General features: G+C 46.6%; 1 protein-coding gene across 2 annotated transcripts in view; it reads left to right on the top strand.

Moving 5' to 3' along the window:
• Positions 1–269: 269 nt before the first annotated feature.
• The window catches only part of BMP1 (bone morphogenetic protein 1), a 153,292-nt gene continuing 133,228 nt past the window's right edge, over positions 270–20,333 (top strand). Inside the window, exon 1 of one of the 2 annotated variants that reach the window (XM_083588417.1) lies at positions 270–3,624. In XM_083588417.1, the coding sequence (XP_083444543.1) occupies positions 3,480–3,624 (145 nt within the window). In that variant the 5' untranslated portion in view covers positions 270–3,479. The remainder of the gene's footprint in view (positions 3,625–20,333) is intronic. The other variant, XR_014542081.1, reaches the window with a different exon arrangement.

The raw sequence follows: 20,333 nt of genomic DNA, 5'->3' as shown, positions 1-20,333 counted from the left end.
CTAGTGATGTTTCATGAACAGATCTAGCCAAACCTGAGCCATGTTCACACCATCTGAAGTCCTATGACACCACTTTAAACAGCCATGTCTTCCCCCAAAGAATTCTGGGAGCTCTAGTTTGTGACGGATGTTGAGCAGCATTGGGGAGTGGATTAACCACCCCCCCTTTAGGGGAAAAGGTCCTCCCAACAACTCTCTCAACCCTGAACAAACCGCAGCTCCTAGGATTCTCATTCAGTTAAAAGAGAGTTTAGAAAGGGGGAATAAGTTCTAAGTGTAATCAAAATTTATTAATTACTGAATTTCTTACCACCCTTCACTCTAAGTTCCCAAGGTGGGTTGCAACAATTTAAAAAATCAATATTTAAAACAGGTTAGAAATAAATTACAATAATGAGAGTAGGGACATTATCAAGTGTCAAAGGCCAGGGTAAAAATGTGTGTCCTCATAGTACTTCATACGCATTTAAAATCTGGCAAATTTCAGAATCAAATTTTCACCTTTAGAATGAAGAGTTTACTTTTAAAGATAAATCTGAATAAAACTTACAAGGATGAAGCTTAAGGTTGCAATCCCATGACCACTTTTATGGAAGTAAACACCACTGAAATCAATGGAACTTACTTTTGAGTAGACATGTCTAGGCTTCTACTAAAACTCTGATTTTTAAAGCAATCAGCTAAAACAACATTTCTATATCTTGCTTTCCCCAAGAGCTAACATAGTCCATAGGTGGCTTTGTTTGGCAGGGGCGAGGAATTAGGACGCAAATTGCAGCTGCTCTGAGAAAACACAAAGTAACAGAACACACCTGAGAATGTGCTTTTCCTCCTTCCAAACTAATTTCAACTTTAGTACAAGGATGTGGTCTTGTCAGTGGGAAACAATGGCCCACAGGGTTTGTTGTAGCAGGAGAAGCCACTCTGTGAAGCCTTTAAGGCAAGGGTGGTAAGCTTCAGGCCCTCCAGGGCTCTCCACTTGGCCCTCAGAACTCTGCCCCAGGCCACACCCATCTCCAGAGGCCACACCCCTGACTGCTCATCCAGGACTGGAAGGTATCCTTTAACTCTTGATGATTTGGATGAAAGACACAGAGAGAGGTGTGTAAAAATTACCTGGCCGTACAAAGGACAGGTTTAGATGTGTTGCTCAGTCCACTGTTGCCTCTGGGTCTGCCCACCATTGGCAGCTGGCCCAGAAGAGAAGGTGGCCTTCAGGGTGAAAATGCCCATTTCCCCTGCTTGGAAAGGACAGCGGCCCTTTCCAAAACAGGATAATAATTCAGTCCTTACTTTTGCCCAACTACAAAAACATACAAAGCATAAAGTGGTCTTCTGACAAGCAGCTACTTCTAATTATATTGCCTGTTTACTGCAGATAAAACCAAAGTGATACAGTTTGACCTGTAGGTGTCACTCGCAGTCAAGCTAGATATGTAGTTCACAGGTTGTGGGCCAATATTTATTCCAATGCCAACAACTACGGCTGTTGCACCTAACACAGCAGACGAAACCTTCCCACAGCTCCCACTTCAGCAGCCTCTGCTTCTGCTGGGGTCACCAGGCCCATTTCTGGTCAAGGCGGATGCTTCCTTTAAGTATTGTAAAACAGGCGGCACAGGCACAGTAATACATTTGTCACTGTGATGTATTTTATATTTGTCACACCTGTTTAAAGGCCCTCCTGAATTTCAGCGCAGAAGGCTTCAGCTGCAAAAAGCATCCCCACTTCCCATCTATCTGAATCCAAAGGAGCCCCACTTAAGTTAAGGGCTGGAAGGCCCCTCTCTGCACCCTGACAAGGGATCAAACAGAACTGAGGCACGTCCTCCCCAAAGTACCATCCGAACGACAATGGGAAAATAGGGTTCAGTTTGGCACTAAGAGTTAACCTTCTCACAACCAATTATTTAATGGACAACTGCTGCCCAGCTGAACGGCATGAACAGGGATGGCAGTTTCCCAAGCAATTGAAGTCTGTATGAGCATGTAAGATTTTGAGTTACAACTGTTATGCAGAACTCTTCAGCGGAAGTGTGCAAGATTTTGTGGTTCAACTGAAATGAGTGGCGAGAATATGTTCAACATAAGATTACTTATTGATACTTATTTATATTAAATTCCTACCTGAGCAAACTCTATTTTAAAAGCGGCTAATCTTCCTACTCCAGAAAAGCAATTTTTCCTCAACTCTTACCTTATGAAAAATGTGTTCTCAAAATAAGACAACGCTTGTGACAAGCCAAATGGATCAAAATAACATGCTGGGCAAATGATGGTGGGAGTCATGGGTGAAGGGGACAAAACCACAAAAGGAAGTTACAAATCAATAGGAACATCGGGTCTAGGCCTCCCTGGTTCATAAATTAGCAGAAATAATGAGTTCAGTGTTTGTGGCAGTGGAAGACCATATAGGCCGCTATTGCTGAGGGAACAGTTCCTCCTTCCTCTGAGACTCCGGAGGAAAAGAACAAAGGATTGGAAAAAGTTTGGTCTGACATCCAAGTTCCTCTGCATAGACATGACTCGGACTCTGCTGGTGCCTGGATTTCGACCTTGCCTTTCCAAAGCAGGTAAGAGCACCTTTTCTCCGAACTTCCCAGGTTTTACACATCCCTTCTCAGCAGGAAAGTCAGCGCGGGCTCAGCTCGTCGGGTGGATGAGCTGCCCGGGAAGGGAAGCAGGAGGGCTTTCCTCAACGAGGCATTCAGAATGTTCCCTGAAATTGGCAAGAATGTGTCCAGAAGGCTTTGCCTCCCCGAGCAAGGGCTGAGGGGCGCAGCAGGTGTCGGGCCTCGGCGGGTTTGGGGGGCGGGCAGACCTGGTCCTCTTCTGCAAGGTCAGGCTGGGAACGGGGAGAAGGGAGCCCCGAAGCCGGAGGCCGGCCAAGGCTCACTCGGCGCCGGCAGACGGGCAGGCCAAGGGGGCATTTCCGCGGGAGCGGGAGCCCTTTCTGCGGCCAAGCGCCGCCATTCAGCCGCTTTCCGTATCTAAGCGCGTGTAGTCCAGTTCCGAAGTGTTCCGACGTGACAGGAGGCCGGGGCTCGTCTCGCCCCCTCCTCTTTCCCCCCTCAGAGGCTCCAGGCGGGCCGAGGCCGCCCTCTTGCTCGGAGGGGCCCCTTCCGGCGCCCCTCCGGCATCTCCCGCGTCCTTTGGCCCGGCCCTCGGCTTCCTGCTCGGCGCCCCCTTCCGTCTCCCGGGGCTTCTCCTCCCGCTCGCCTTTTTCGGGCTCTGTCCTAAAATGCCTCCCTTCCCGAGGGCCGGAGGCGGGTCCGGCGCCCCGCTCTGGGGCTGGCGCGGCTCCCGGGGCGGCTGGGCTGCGCTCGAGCCCTCCAGCCGGGAGGGGGCTGAGCTCCGCGCTTGAACCCGCCTCCGCCCGATCTCATTTCCCTAAAAGAAAGGCAGGCGCGGGGGGGCTCCTCCCTCTCGGTCCCTCTCCCGCTCCGCCGCCCAGCATTGCCCGGGACCTGCCAGCCAGCATGCCGGCATCCAGGCGGGGGCTGCTGCTCCTCTCCGTCCTGGTCCTGGGACAGGCGATGGATTTCGCGGATTACGGCGACGTCCTGGAGGAAGACGCGGAGCAGGACGCGGAGCCCATCGACTACAAGGACCCTTGCAAAGCTGGTGAGGCTTCGGGGGGGGGGGGGGTCCCGCCGCGACCATCTCCTTCCCCGAATGCGCGCCTTTCCGCTCTCGGGAGGGGGCCGGGGGGGCGAGGGGCGGCGGGGGTCTTTTGTGTGCCTGGACGCTGCTTGGAGGCTCGGAAACGGGCAGAGGGGCTTCTTGAACCTGGGTCAGAGGCAGTGCCTAGTTGGCAGCGCAGCTTGCAGACAAAAGAAAAAGGAAAGTTTTTGCTCCCTCTCCCTCTCTCCTTCCCCCTCCATCCCTTTCTCTCTTCTGGGCTGTAAAATAACTCCTGGACTTTTAAAGTTTAGCCTGAGAAAGAAAAGAGTCTTTGATATATAAACTCCAGAGTAAGGACTCATAGGACAGCTTCTCTCTCCCCCCCCCCCCGCCCCATTTCAGGGAATTAAACTCTTTTCCATCTGCCCTCTATTGCTGTTGTTTTTCTTCTTCCTCCGTGTCCCATAAAAAAGATTGTATCTGTTTGTGGCTCTTTGTGTGAGGCAGCGGCAGGAGACCTGATGTGTTTGGGTATGTGTCTGCCAAGCGGGGGGCTGCTTGCTTGAAGGAAAGTAAACAGAAGCTGCGCTGGCGGGGGGGGGGGGAGGCTGGCAGGAGCTCAGAGGTGAAGGGCTGTGGGCTTGAACTAGACCCCATCATTGCCCTTTCCTCCTCTCAAACAGTTTGTCTGTCTGGAGCAGCTGCAGACACTTGCTGGGTGGTAGCTGTCAAAAGAGGCAAATGTGTTGGGCCCAGAAATATTTTACAGATCACCCATCCTTAATTGCTCATCCCTAGGAGTCATGCTACATTAAAATAATTAACATGTGTGTGTGTGTGTGTGTGTGTGCGCGTTGCAGAACACCCAGATGGCACGTCCCTCTTTTCTTTCCCACAGTGTACTGAGACCTATCCCACCCCCTCTACACCCCCACATAAACCTGCTTGTGAGGACTGCACATCCTACACCAGCCCTTGTCAGCCCTGCGGTCCATTATGGGACCAGCCATCCTGCCTGTGTGTAGAGCAGGGAGGGAGCAAACTTTCTGAGCCGGCAGCTTAGAGTACCCTGGCCTTGTCTGTGAATAAAGGGTTGGTGTGTTTCTGTTGAACCTGTGCTCTGCCGAACAGCGTTTTAATCCTTCTACCAATACAATCAGTGGCAGAATGCTCAATGACTTGTGACAGTGCCAGATCCCAGGGCAGCAGAAGCAAGAAACGGCTCAAGGGCTTTTGTTTTTTTATTCTTCCTCTCTCCCTCTCCCCCCACAACACACACTTTTTCATTCAAACAAAGAAGTGGAGAAATAAAAGTGTGAAAGACAATGAGGCTGTGTGATCCATGATACAACAACTGAAGTATAAAGTTTTCTTTTCTTTGAGGTTTTTAGGTGTTTGTAAATGCATCTGGGGTCATTGTCTCAAGGTCACTCTAGAGTGAAATAGAGTGATTAATGTGGAATCTACCCCTCTGCAATCAACTGTTCTTCTGCTCTGACTACTTTGAGAGCATCCATCCATATGCTTTTGCTAGCTGTTGCTAATACCTTCCTTTGGCTTTCTTTTCTGTGAAGAGGAGGCAGCAATTCTCCCATTTGCCCAGCAAAAGCACACTGTCCCCCTGTGAGGCAAGAGGAACCTGCATGTGCTTATTCATTACTCTTTATTTTAGTTTCTGTTACAGTCTGCATGGCCTTCTGCTCTGTCACCTACCTTTCCAAAGTTGGGACTAGTGAGAGTGTAGGTTGGCGAATTCCATTATTATCTTAATACATGAGTTGCTGTTTATAGTATAAACATTTATAAAGTAAAAATATAAAAGCAACCTGCAGAGTCTTAAGCATTCATATATTAATAATAGGCTGTTGATGTTTTAATTTTTAAATTTTTTCACTGGGCACAGAAGGGTGACGTCTCATGGACGTGCAGCAGGTAATAATTATTTTAAAACAAAATGAAGCAAGGGTAGAGTATAATGGCCATTAAAATTAACTAATAATTAATAAAATTAATAAATAATAAATGGTGATTAAAACAGCATGCCCCAAAGCCTCAAATACTGGCTTAGGTAGCTTCATTTTTTGGCCCATATGCTGCTATCCTTGTTTCTCCAGCCTCTGACTTAGAGGTGAGGTACACTGAAGTCGGTGGAACTTAATTTCCAAAGAGATGTGATTAGTAATAACATTAATTATAATTTGGCTCTTGGAGGGAGAGAAAAGAACTAAATCCGTGTGTTGGTTTGGAGTAGTAGCCATCACCCTGCCTGCCTGCTGCTTTTGCTATGCAGTCCTAGCATGTATTCTTGGAGGTTCTCCTGTGTTTTATATGGCTTGCTTGCTTGCTTAATTCTTGCTTCCTAATAAGTAGAACTGCAGTCTAAAAGCTGAAGCGGTTTTTATGTGGCCCAGGCTAGTGCTAGAAGGTTCCCTCCCCACACTACTGCATTTTCAGTCCTTGTAGTTGATACCTTGGAAGGTATGGCAGGACTTGTTTCCGAGTAGCCAGAAGCTAAATAAAATCAGATCCCATTCATTTGATGCCCTTCCACTTATTTTAAGGGTCTGAGTTATGATTTGAGTTGTATAACCTGTTACGTGGCACTTTCCTGGGTGACCCTGGCTGCAGGACAGGGTTCCAACTTCCAATGTAAGCCAGAAGGCCCTCAGAGCTGGACCTCAGTGTCCAGGTAGAACGATGGGGGTGGAGACGCTCCTTCAGGTGTACTGGACCGAGGCCGTTTAGGGCTTTAAAGGTCAGCACCAATACTTTGAATTGTGCTCGGAAACGTACTGGGAGCCAATGTAGGTCTTTCAAGACCGGTGTTATATGGTCTCGGCGGCCGCTCCCAGTCACCAGTCTGGCTGCTGCGTTCTGGATTAGTTGTAGTTTCCGGGTCACCTTCAAAGGTAGCCCCACGTAGAGCGCATTGCAGTAGTCCAAACGGGAGATAGCCAGAGCATGCACCACTCTGGCGAGACAGTCTGCGGGCAGAGAGGGTCTCAGCCTGCATACCAGATGGAGCTGGTACACAGCTGCCCTGGACACGGATTTGACCTGTGCCTCCATGGACAGCTGTGAGTCCAAAATGACTCCCAGGCTGCACACCTGGTCCTTCAGGTGCACAGTTACCCCATTCAGGACCAGGGAATCTTCCACACCTGCCCGTCTCCTGTCCCCCAAAAACAGTACTTCTGTCTTGTCAGGATTCAACCTCAATCTGTTAGCTGCCATCCAACCTCCAACCGCCTCCAGGCACTCACACAGGACCTTCACCGCCTTCACTGGTTCTGATTTGAAAGAGAGGTAGAACTGGGTATCATCCGCATACTGATGAACACCCAGCCCAAACCCCCTGATGATCTCTCCCAGCGGCTGCATGTAGATGTTGAAAAGCATGGGGGAGAGGACAGAACCCTGAGGCACCCCACAAGTGTCTGAACACTCATCCCCCACCACCACTTTCTGAATATGGCCCAGGAGGAAGGAGCGGAACCACTGTATGACAGTGCCCCCAGCTCCCAGCCCCTCAAGACGGTCCAGAAGGATGTTATGGTCGATGGTATCAAACGCCGCTGAGAGATCCAGCAGAGCTAGGAAACAGCTCTCACCTTTGTCCCTAGCCCGCCGGAGATCATCAACCAGTGCGACCAAGGCAGTTTCAGTCCTGTGATGAGGCCTGAATCCCAACTGGAAGGGATCCAAATGGTCCGCTTCTTCCAGGCGTGCCTGGAGTTGTTCAGCAACCACTCCCTCTATCACCTTGCCCAAGAATGGAAGATTTGAGACTGGGCGATAGTTGGCCATCGTGGCCGCATCTAAAGATGGTTTTTTAAGAAGCGGTTTAATAACCGCCTCTTTCAGCAGGTCTGGGAAGGCTCCCTCACGGAGGGAAGCATTCACCACCCCACGAAGCCCATCGCCCAGCCCTTCCCAGCTAGCTTTTATAAGCCAGGATGGGCAAGGATCAAGGAGACAGGTGGTTGGTTTCACTCGTCCAAGCAGCCTGTCCACATCCTCGGAGGTAACAGATTGGAATTGATCCCACGCAATTTGACTAGAAAAGGTATCTGCTTTAGGCATTCTTTTTGTATTGTTTTAAAGCCTATTTTTAACTGTTTTCAATACATATTTGTAAATCTCTCTGAGACACATGTCAATGCCAATTTACAAAGAATAGTAAATAATAATAATATAGTATCATTGCCATCAGGTAGAATCCAATGAAATATCAAATAGTCTTATGGAAAAGTGTTTACATCATCAATAGATATTGATGGTTAATCAAGTAATGTCAATTAGATATCCTGAAGGGTTTAAAGGCAGTGTCTACAGGCCAACTACATGCCTAGATCCACACAACAGAGCTAACAACAACAACAACAACAAACTACTAGACTTTCTAACATCTAAATGCAAAATGACATTTTAGGTTCCTTCTCTACCAGAATAAAAAGGTTAAGAAAGCATCTATCCAAGGTATTTTTAAAAACCACCCCATATTATATCAAAGCATCATGAAGCTCCCGTTTGCCTAAAGTTTTAGGATGTTCTCCTTAATGTGTGTGTGTGTGTGTGTATGTGTGTGTGTGTGTTAGTGCACCACTTGTGTTTAAATAAAAGTATTGCATTCACCCCTCAGCCCAGCTGCCCGAGTCTTATAAGGATAGACAGAAAATGACTTTCTTTGGTTCGGTACTTCTCATCATCCTTTAGCCACTCTTCCTGAGATAGTCAAGGTGGTGGGTTATTTTCCTCATCCTTGAGTGCATGTTTGTGTGAGTGACAGCTATTCCAAACAATCCTAGTGCTTTGTGAGTAAAGATGTGACACTTATTCCACGCTGAAAGGATATGCTCTTTGTTGTAAAGTGTGTGATGAACCTAATAAAGGGTACTGACATGACTTTTTAAAGCAAGTCACAGAAGCACCAGTGGCAGATAAGCCTCCTCGGCAGGTTCAAAGTCCTGCACAGTTGGAAGGGCCAAGCATAGGGCATATGCAGTAAATAATATACTTAATTCTTATCATGCACATCCTATTCTTTCTACAGGCCTCGTGCTTCCACTGTTCCTCCTCTGTAAGACTGTATCCGGCACTTGGGGTCTTCATATAACATGGCACAACCTGCCTCTAGCCATTCTCCTAGGCCTAAAGTCATTCAGACACTGCATTTTATGAAGACACCCCCATACCCAGCGCCACATCATTGCCATTTATTTAGGCCATTTCTATACCACTCAGTATATATAAAAAAATCTCTAAGCTGTGTACAAACAACTAAAACAACAATCTATGTTACAAAAATACATAAGGAAACAATTAATACAAATTACTCATAAATATATACTGATATCAATTCCTCCTCCTGATACACCTCCCTATTCAACACCTGTCAGTCTCCTGCTTCTCACCCAGGACACCACCCAGGCACCCTCTTACTGAGGGCCCAAACAAACTCACTAACCACCCCCAAAATCTCACCATAAAGAGAGAGTACCTGGAACCCACTGACCTCCCCTAGTCTCTAGGCTTTCTTTTATGGCCAAGCAATGAGGTTGTTGGAGCTTCTTCAGGCTGCCCACAGTTGTGTTATAATAGGAACAAGAGAAACCCTTGCAAATGTTACGCACACACCCCAGTCCACTAACTATGCCTTGTTTTGTCCCACAATGCTTTCTCCCTCCCAGCACCTGTCCCCGTCACAAACTCCCTTTCCTATCCGATCAGCCAACATCAGAGCTAAGCAAGATTGTTGTGAGGCTGTCCAGTTCTGCCATCCAGGACACTGTTAGCTCTGGAAGGGGAGAATAGAATTTTCCTTGGAGCATTCATACTCTCCATGCACAAGAAATAAAGTCTTCCCTACTTTATTGCCAAGCAGAAAGTGAGAAGGATGGGTCTGAGCATGCATTAACTCCCCCTAAGTTACTGTTGGTGGTAAGAGGTCAATCAACAGTAAATCTTGAACTAGGAAGTTGTAAGATGGTCAGTGGGGCACACCAGTCACCTCGCCCTGGGCATGAAGGAGCCATGGCGCCCTTGGCAGCTTCCCTGTACTCAGGAGACTCGGCAGATTAACACTGTGGTCCCTTTAAAGATTTCTGGGTCTTTCTTGCAAATCTGACCAAGAAAAAGTCTTCCCCTGGGTATCTTCATTCCACCTTCACCTACCCCCCATCATTATCTCGCCCCACTCTCGGCTGCTCTCTGCTGGGCCTGGTTTGGACAGGTCTCCACTGCAACAGTAATGAACCGTGTTCCCCTTTGCAGCAGTCATGGCTAGGCAGACCAAGTGTGGAATGAAATCCCTGGTTCCCGGACACAGTAGCCCCACTCTCTAAACCAGGTAACATAAGAAAAGCTCTGCTGAAACATATCAGTGAGCAATCGGTCCAACACTGTTTTGTCAGCAGCTAGTGACATGCCCACAGAAACTCCACAGGCCAGACCTGGGCTGTGGCTCCCCAGCTCCTTATATTCGGAGGCAGGTGGCTCTAGTCCTTGAGGTGGGACACACAGCTTTCGTGACTAGTAGCCATTGATAGCCTTCTCCTTCAGGAGTTGTGTAATCCTGTTGAAAGCCACCCACGCCTTGTGCTGGCACATTTTGCAGTTTTAACTAGGTGCTGCGTGAAGCGCTTGCACTTGTAAGTTCAGAATCTCCCACCCTTCTGCATTGTAGATGAAGCCAAAGGCAGGCGTTCTAGGAGAGGGAGCCTATCCACTGTATCCATACTGTGCATAATTCTGTACGCCTCTATTACAAGAACACATGGCAAAGCAAGTGTGGTTCAGTGTGTGTGCATGCACACGAGATTTCCTTGTGCACCACTCTGTGTGCAGAGGCGTCACTAACCCCGACAAATCCTCTTGCCAGAGTACAATGTAGATATCTCCAGAGTACAATTCATTTTCTAGAACCATGCAGCAGGAAGGGCCATCTGGCCCGGCTCCTGTGGAGAGGCAGGGCCATCTGTTCCTTTGCCAGCCCCCCCCCGCCCCATCCAAGCTGGAGCACAGCAAAAGCAAGGAGCAGGTGCGTTGCACTCTCTCCTGGAATCCCTTTAACATACAAAGCCAGCCAGGAGATAGTGAACTATCTGGCAATGTGGCGTGTCAGATCATTCACACATGAAAAGTAGGTGGTGGGGGCGGGGTTGACCTTGCAGTGATGTCATCATCTCAGCTGTTCTAGTGGACAGAGACAAAGCATCAGCATCAGGGGGGAATACCTGGGAATATCTGCCTCCATTATTTGAATAGTGAGGATCCCATAGTTCAGTCCTAAGAGTTGCCATACAGATCTTGTCTCTGGTTGTCACTCCTGTCACTTCTGACAACGGGGAGATTTTATTTACATATTTCTTGCATTTGTATTTTTCCTCTCCCCCCAAACTCAGCGCAAGGTACATGGTCATATTTTATCCTCACAGCAACTCTGTGAGGTACCAATTTAGACTGAATGGTTGGCCCAAGGTCACCCACAAATGCTGTGGCTAAGGGGTTATCTGATTTATTTCTTTGATAAAATTGATACATTGCTTGATTGTAAAAAAACAACAACAAACAAACATCAAAGCAGTTTACAAAAGATAAAATAGAGAAATCAAGAAAGCAGGTGCTGAGAAGAGTACAGTGAAGGCCCCTGCTTGATCTCCACAGGGAAGCGGTTCCAAAGTGCAGCTGCTGCCACACTAGATGACCGAGTTCTTACATGGGTCTCTCGATCTGATCATTATACCATACTGGCTCTTGGGATCTTGGAAAAGGGTCTTGGCACCCAGGCAGGTTCATATTGGAACGGGCAGTTGTTTAGGTATCCTGGCCCCATTGTTTAGGTTTGCAAAGGTCACTAGAACACATTTATTCAGGGTGAGGTGGCATCTATCTGCCTTGAGAGACAATGGAGTGTGCCTCTGGGGGCCAAGTCAAACAGCTGCTTTAGCAGCAATGAAGTGACCTCCTCTAGGTGCAAGCCTGGGCTGTTTGTGTGGAGGTCCTGGGCTGCCCAGACAGCAAGACCTTCCTCTTGGCCTCACTGATGGGGTCCAGAGGAAGGCAGAGCAAGATGTTTGGCACCAGCTTGGCTGCAGGAGTTGCTAGAAGGGGGTGTACAAGGTGCCATCCAATCCTCTTAGGGATTCCACTTCGGATTTGTGTAGGGTTTCCTCCTCAGCCTTTTCTTCCCCCGAAGATCTTCCACAAGGCAGCAGGAAATGGTTTTCCTAAAGCATTTCTCAGGAATAAGTATAGCTGCAAGGCAGCAGAGGTTTAGGATCAGAGTTCCCTTCTCCTCAATGGGCTTCCTTCCCAGGTGGACAAGCCCCATCTGTAGATGGCATGACAATGCGCTAGCAGTAGCCCAGTTTTAAATGGAATTTAATATATACGAACATATTAAAGCCTACATATATAGGCTCCATCACAGAGTTAAGCATTCTTAAAACCATTGATCTCATTGGATTAAACATACATAATCCTGTGAATAGTGGCCATAATCTCTTAAAACGAATGTATTCAAAGCCAAATACAATGAATAAATTCTGTGTAAAAAATCATTGAGGGGATTAAGTAGTGCAAATGATGCCACAAAATGTGTGTTTATTGACCTATTGTCTTAGTAGATCTAGGGCCTAACAAATCATAAGAAGTGCTAGGATCCTGGAGCTGCCTCTTGTATCTCACCAGGATCATCCACCAAACCAGTATGGATAATCTTGTGCTCCTATTTATGTTGTCTAATCTTAGTCCTGCTATTTGCTTCTCAAATTATCAATATACATGTCACTACTAATCAAAAGCATAGAAGTTGACTTTCCACCTTCCTGACACATTTACTTAATTTGTTAACCAACATTAAGTCAGAGTTCCCTGGTTTGGACAAAATGAGGAACTAATTTTTAGGATCTTTACCTGGATGCTTTTACGTGACAGGAGGGAAAAATGAGAGAATGCTTAGCTTGACCCCTACAGGACTCCTAAAGCCTCAAACGATCATCTGAAACGTGCTAATCCTTTCCCAGTGAACTTCCAGTCCTTTATTCTGGAAAGTTTTGGCCACTTCTTCTGAGGAGGATCAGGCTATAAGGCCCACTTTGTTCAGCAGGACTTTCTTCCAAATAAGTGTGTATCGAATTCCACAGTCTCGGCCTTCAAGCAAGAAATCTTGCTTAGCATTCTTACATATGTTTAGGTCAAATGCAAATCTGTCTCTAAGCAACTAAATTTCTGAAGGTGCGTGTGGCCTGCATGACCAGTGATTTTAGATAATATTCCTGTGCTGTTGTTGTTATTAATTAAAGTTCTATACAACCCTTCTTTTGAGGATCACATAATATAAAAACATAAAAATACACCCTGTTTAAAGGGCCGTAGATTGTTTAATTAGCCAAAGGCCTGGGAGAAGTTTTTGCCTGGCACCTAAGATGCCCTGGCCAGAGCTTTTCATAGACCAGGAGTCACTGCAGAAAAGGCCTGTTCTCGTGTTGCCGCCCTCCAGACCTCTCACTGAGGAGGCACATGAAGAAGGGCCTCCGAGGATGATCTCAGGAGGTTTAGCACTGTTCAGTTTAGCGCTGCATAAAAGCTTTATTTAGTTGCAAACCATTGTAATAGTTATATGACCCAGTTATATGCATAAATAGATCCATTTCAAAATGTGAAACTTATTTCATTCATTTAAAATATTTTAGGATGCTTTTCTGAGCAAATGACCATCCAAAGCAGCTTACAATAAAAAACAGCTTCATGTAAGCAGCACACCCCTGCCCCGTGAATGCCTTAAATCAATGTGCCTCATTCTTTTTCAGCTATTATTGAGGGAGTGTGAAGTGTAAGTGTGATGGAGGGAGAGAACATCTGCCTTGCAAACAGAAGAACTCATGTTCATTCCCCTGCATCTCCAGGTGGGGCTGGGAATGCTCCCTGTCTGAACTCCAGAGAACATCTGCCTGCTGGAGTTGAGAGCACTGAACAAGATGGGCCATAGCTCAACTTCTTAGGATATAGCAGTTAGATTCCCACCCAGCCATTAGGTTCCCTGGGTATTCTTGGCCAGAGTCATTCCCTCTGAGCCTGACCTACCTCCTAGGGTTAGAAGGATAAAATGGGTGGGGAAAGTACATACATCACCCTGGGCTCCTTGGATGAAGGTCAGGTTAAAAATTTAATTGATAAAATGCAGGGAATAAATAAATGAAATGATGTCCTGGCCGCTGGATGTGGCATTCTCCTTCCACCCTAGTTTTTTTAAAGATGTCACCAGACATTGCCCTCCAGGACTATGTCAGGATATTTGGGAGATGGAAGTTAAAAAGGGATCTGGGACAAACCCCCTTCAACTGTTTTACATCTGGCAAGAGCCCCATCAAGCCTCATCAGAGATGAATGGGAATGGCATGAGAGCACAGCTGTACCTGAGGCAACCAACTCAAGTGTCCCACATCCTTTCAAGGGCTAAAAAAGGATTGCTAAGCTCTGGCAAATAGTAGGCACTAATTCAGCCTGAGTACTTGCATCATGATGGCAGACCCACTGTGAAGTACTCCGTCCACCCCCTGGCCCAAGCCGATGTGCACTGGCTGAAGTCAGGACACAGCTGCACCTCCCTTGGCAAACTATTTGTAGTTTGTGCTTTAGAAAAACGGACATCAGTCCATTGGATTTGTGTCTGTCTCCAAGAAGGGGCAATGCCTACTATATATTGAGAACATCAGGCTAGTTCTGCTGCAGACTTTCTAAGTGGCAAAGCAGCCATGTTTTCTCCTCCATGTTTGAGATCACAGGCAGATCCAATTTTATCTTTGGGACTGTCTTGTCCTGAAATGCTCACATGAGATGTGTAACATGGGAGTAGGGTTATCTTTAGGTTTGAAGAGGCCTTTGCCAAAGAGCCTTTGGTGGGGCCCACCATTTGTGGCCCCCAAGTGCAGTGAGCAGCCATTTTAATTTCCTATAATGCCCTTGTGTGGTGCTATGTCAGGGGCATTGTGAGAAATCCAGCAATTTCTGGACCCAGCCTTTCAGAGCAAGGGCTCTGGGGCATGCATCACCCATGGGCCATCCCATGACTGCAGCACCTGCCTGAGGATGCTGTGGTCTGTAACTAGACCTTTGTGAAAGCCACAAAGTCCTCTGAGTTCACAGGTCCCCTTCTGCAGGGGGGCGGGAATAATTGAAAGCAAGTTTCACACATTTGTGGCGTCTTGTTACGCTGCTCACTTAAGTAGAATACTCTCATGAGCATGTTTTCTGACGGGTCCCAGCATATCATTGGAGCTGACTCTGGGAATGGTGGTGCCTTGCTCTTATCTTATGTCTGCTGAGAAGAAGGCTTAGTCAGTATTTGTAGAGAGCTTTGAATACGAAAAGCTTTACTAAGTGCTACCCAAACACATCCCCCCCCCCCGCGGAATATTTGTACTTACATTGTCCTTGGGAGATTAATGCATTTCGTTAAGCAACAGAAATGAAATCCCACAGATTCCCAGGGGAGCAACAAAGAAAGGAAGCCAGCTGTAAGTCATCACTGTCCACTCACTGTACCTGGCTTCCAAAATGAACCTTATAAAACATGGGGGGAATCCAGATGTTAAAATGCTTTTGCAAACTTTGGGGATGGGGCATCAGCCGGTCCATTTGTGCACCTTGGACGAGGGCTTCCTTCAGGGCTTCCTAACATGTTGATGTTACTTAGCATTTATGGCAAGGAGATCCTCTGTGGCTCTTCAGATGTTGTTGGACTTCAGCTGCCATTAGCCTCAGCCGACATGGTCAAGTGTCAGGACTGAAGGAAGTTGTTGTCCAACAACAACTGGAGGGTCACAGGTTCCCCACCTCTGATTTATGTAGTGCTTTATAGTGTCCAAATTGCTGTACTTTCATTAGCTTACCAGTTTTTACAACAGTAACTCTGTATTGTTGTTGGCACCTGTCTGTCTTGAGAGACAATGGAGTGTGCTTCTGGGGGGTTAGTCAAACCACTGTGTTAGCAGCACCAAAGTGACCTCCTGGGACACAAGCCTGGGCAGTGTGTCTGGAAGCCCAGATGACAAGACCCCCCTCTCGGCCTCAATTATATGGCCCAAAGAAAGCAGAGCAAGACGTTTGGCACCAGCTTGGCTGCAGGAGTTGCCAGAAGTGGTGTACAAGGCACCATCCAACTGTCTTGGGGACTCCCTATCAGATTTGTGTAGGCTTTACTCCTTAGCCTTTTCTCCCAAAGATATCTCGCAAGGCAGCAGTTTTAGGATCAGAGCTTCCCTTCTCCTAGATGGGCTCTCTTCCCAGGTGGATAAACCCCATCTGCCCCTCATTTCCTTCTACACAGCATGGGCCTTCTTGACCGTTGGACCCACTTTTGGTCTCGCCGCCTGCCTTCACATGCAGGGGAGTCCCTAACTCTCTGAGGTCAGTAGCATTATGCTCATGCTGTGGGTTGAGGTGGCAAAGGCATTGAGGCAGTCAGGCATCAACATCAAACCTTGATTTGCAGCTACGGGAATGGGCATTCAAGCAGCCTCAATCTCAGCCCCTGCCTTCCTCCTCCAATTTCCTCACTCCTCAACTTGGGACAAGTCATAGTTTACTGTTTCAGGCCAAGAAAGGAGGTGGCGCATTGCCTTGTGCCAGGGAGGAGGGATCAGGTGTGATGGTCTCTGTAATGCCAGTCTTTGGGGATTACAACTGAATCGTCTCAATGTCTTTTGCTTCAGGTAACCCAGCAAGTTCATAAGCGAGGCGAGATTTGAACTAGGGAAATGGAAATAAATGATCTAGTAAGGAGGGAAGGAACTTTCTGAGGTTTATGGACCACATGCTGTAGGTGTGGCAAGGAAAAGCATTTCCTTGGGCAGCTTCTTCCACTCTCTAGTTGCTGAGAAAACATATCTGTGGAGCAAAGACAAGAATATGTCTAATCTGCACTCAAGAGCTGAAAGAGAATAAAATTTGAATTGGGAGAGGGTGCTGAGGACAGTGGTTCTTAAATGGTGTATCTGGACGGGCAAAATGTTACCATCTCCTGTTAGTAATCGGCTACGCTGGTGCTTCTCAAACTTGCGTCTCCATCTGTTGTTGGACTACAACAGGGGTCAGCAAACATTTTCAGCAGGGGCCAGTCCACTGTCCCTCAGACCTTGGGGGGGACACTATATTTTTTGGGGAGGGGGGTGAACGAATTCCTATGCCCCACAAATAACCCAGAGATGCATTTTAAATAAAAGCACACATTCTACTCATGTAAAAACACGCTGATTCCTGGACCGTCCGAGGGTCAGATTGAGAAGGCGATTGGGCCGGATCCGGCCCCCAAGCCTTAGTTTGCCTACCCCTGGACTACAACTTCCATCACCCCTGACCACTGGTCCTTCTGGCTGGGGATGATGGGAGTTCTAGTCCAAAAACAACTGGAGACCCAAGTTCGAGATACACTGGCGCTAGGCACACACCATTCATTTAAATGACACCCCCCTCCCCAAAAGAATCCTGGAAAGTCGTTTGCCCCCCACGGAGCTACAATTCCTGGCACCAGGAACAAACTGCAGTTTTTCCAGGATTGTTTTTTGGCGGCAGGGGCTTTAAATGTAGAGTGTATGCACAGTCATGTATCTTTGACTTTCTTTTTATTCTGCTTTTTATTAAATTTTTCATCTGTTATTAATATACATATTGCAATCTTTTTTTTACATATACTGTATACATATATAAACCAGACAATATCAATATTTCCTCACAAGTGACTTCCCACCACCTCACTGCAGCTTCTTCTGTCTTCTTTCTCTTTTCAACTGTGTTGTTTGTCTTTATTACCTTTCTGTTACATAATATAGCTTATCTATCTCTTCTTAACTTTGCGAAATTTATTCAAAACATATCAAGGATTTTATTACAGAACAATGTTTTCCCAAATAGTCTTTTACACATTCCCACTCTTTTTAAATGTTTTGGTTTGGTTGGTGTCTAATTGCCACTGTCATTTTTGCCAATTCCAAATTTCCACAATTTGATTTACCACTCTTCCTTTGTTGGTGTCTTCCCCCTCTTCCAATTCCTAGCAGTTAACATTCTTGCTACGCTTGTAGCGTAGACAAACGCCTTTTCTGTCATTGGGATATCAATTGCGTCCTTTCCTCTGGGTGATGGAAATGAAATGGAAGTAGAGGGTTTGACAACAAATAGTACCCAGGAAGATGTGAACCCATACAGTGCACTTCAATGTGTCCTCAATCTGGTAACATATAATTTTATTGATTTATTTTATTGCATATACACACACATATCCCTCATTTGCTTCCAAGGAGCTCAGTGGCATGCACATTCTCCCCCTCCATGTTATGCTCAAAACAACTCTGTAAGGCAGGTTGGGGTGAAAGGCAATGACTGGCACAGGGACCCTCTGGGGGCTTCCTGGCCAAGTGGGAATTTGAACACTGGACTCTCAGGTCCTAGTCTGACACTCTCACCACTCTGCCACTCTGGATTTCCTTCCTTATCCACAAATCAAGAAAATCTTAATTTCGGGGGAGCGGTGTGGACTGCCACTTGGAAGAGGAGGAGGGTGTCTGGATGCCTCAGAAAAAAGAGTCACAAGCAGCTTCAGATCCACATCAAACTTCAGTGTAGATCAGCTCAGACTCTAATTGTGCAAATGAGGTGGAGGAGGGGACATAAAAGTTAAGCTGGTTTCTGCAAGCAATGATGTAACAATGGACTTTGATTTTGTACACAAACGTCACTCTAGCCCTTCCCTTGACACAGGCTATTTTGTGGGCAAGGTGAAGGAAGAGATAAAATCAGGAGATGTGGTCTAGGCAGTAACTGGTCTGTGAAATAATTGCTCAGCTGACAGGTGAGTAAGAGGGACTGCAGAGGCCAATTAGCACTGTGCAAAGTGTCACCTGACCAAAGCAGAACATGCTGTTCAGTAGAGTCACTGTCATGACTGGGTTAAAGGCTTTTTCATTATAAGTTACACCTTTTGGCTATAAAGACTATGTAATTACTAGTCGTAAGTGTGTGGCCAACAGAATCGGAGGCTATGGGTTGTGTTGTGACGTGGGGTTTGTGATTTCAGCTCTCTTGACATAATACGCTGGAGACAGTTCTGTAGTAACACTTCTTTATTCAAGCAAACAAGACTGAGAACTGAGGAGGTGAGAGCTACATTTATAGGGACAGGGAACTAGCTAGAAAGGATACATTTTGGAGGGAACAATATCAGGCAATCACAGTTCTGCCTTTTGGAGGAAACCAATAAGACAGAGGATCCAAATACAGCAGCTTAAATGAACCAATAGTAGCTGTACCCTCTGGAACCAAAAGGCAGTTACTTTACCCTAATGCAAATACAGACAATAATAATACAGATATAAAATCCTTTGACTCAATACACAACAGGTTGAGTCTCTTGTAAAACAACTGATGCTTATTAGGTAGTTTATAGAAATGATACGGTAAATGCTTAATGTTGGAATTGGTTATCCATTTAGCTGTTCCTGGAAAGATTCCATGTGCAGAATTCAAGAGGAATCTAGGATCCTGCACGTGGGATTTCCCCCAGAAAAGTAACATGGGTCACTCTGACAGTTGCTGGACCCCCCCCCCCCACCTCCAGATGGATCTGGCTCTGTTGAAGCAGGAGTCCCATAGGCTTCCTCTTCCCGTGGAAGAGAGAGGGCTGTCAAAGACTGCGGAGGCTGCTTCCCTGCTGGGAGATGGATCTGGGACACTGCCTGATGTGACAGAGTAGGAAGACACAGGGCTGTTATCGTCTCCCAGGGAAAAGCAGTGCACCCAAATAAGAAATGTGTCCCTTTCAACGTAATACCCGCCTTCAGGTCAGAAGCTCCTGCAGAGGCAGCTAATTTTTCTGAGTAGCTACACATTCCCTGTCTGTGCTTAAAAGCTTGGCAGGTAGGTGGGAAAACTTATTGGAACAACTTCACAGCTCTTGTGTAGCCTTCAAATTCTCATTACTGATTGTGGACTCTGCAACTTTGGCATTTTTTCCTAGACAAGAATTACCTCTGTAATAATAATAATAATAATAATAATAATAATAATAATAATAATAATTTATTTGTATCCCGCCCTCCCCAGCCAAGAGCTGAACTGTCTTTGACTCTTTTCATACCACTGAGTCCGTACTATCAATCTGCTGCAATGATCTAAGTATCACTTTCTTACTCATAAGTAAGTGTGCCTGCTGTTATGTTTTGGAAAGGATTTGGGACAGCACCAAATGTGATGTTGGAGTTGGTCTAGTATGCTTATGTGCTTCTGAGTGACTACACTGTTGTCAATACAGCCACTTTGAAACATGCTCAAAAATAGAATCATTGGTATTTTCAGGAAATTTTCTGCCAGAAAGAGAGAGAGGGGGGGGGGGACTGATATAATCCTAAGAGACTGGAATGGCAAGAAATCACCCTCTGAACCGGCAACCCATATAAGCTAAATAAGGCATTGGCCACTCATGACGTGGAGAGTGTGGCTCCCCTGATCTGCATCTGGGTCCTACCCCCCAAACTGTGCCTTTCAAATGAGAGTGGGAAATATGGGCTCTGGGATAATCTTGTATTGGTTTCTATGTGCACAAGGCTGTTTTCTTGGCTATGAAGTTGTGGAGGGGGGCCCCTTGCAAATTCTAGAGGATGGCAGCTTGCAGCTCGACTATCCAATATTGTTTTGGACCCTTGCCTCAATAA

The sequence above is a fragment of the Podarcis filfolensis genome, assembly GCF_964270895.1.
Source record: "Podarcis filfolensis genome assembly, chromosome: 15".
Taxonomy (NCBI): domain Eukaryota; kingdom Metazoa; phylum Chordata; class Lepidosauria; order Squamata; family Lacertidae; genus Podarcis; species Podarcis filfolensis.
Note: the sequence above shows the minus strand (reverse complement) of the source record. Positions and strands in the feature narration are given on the sequence as shown.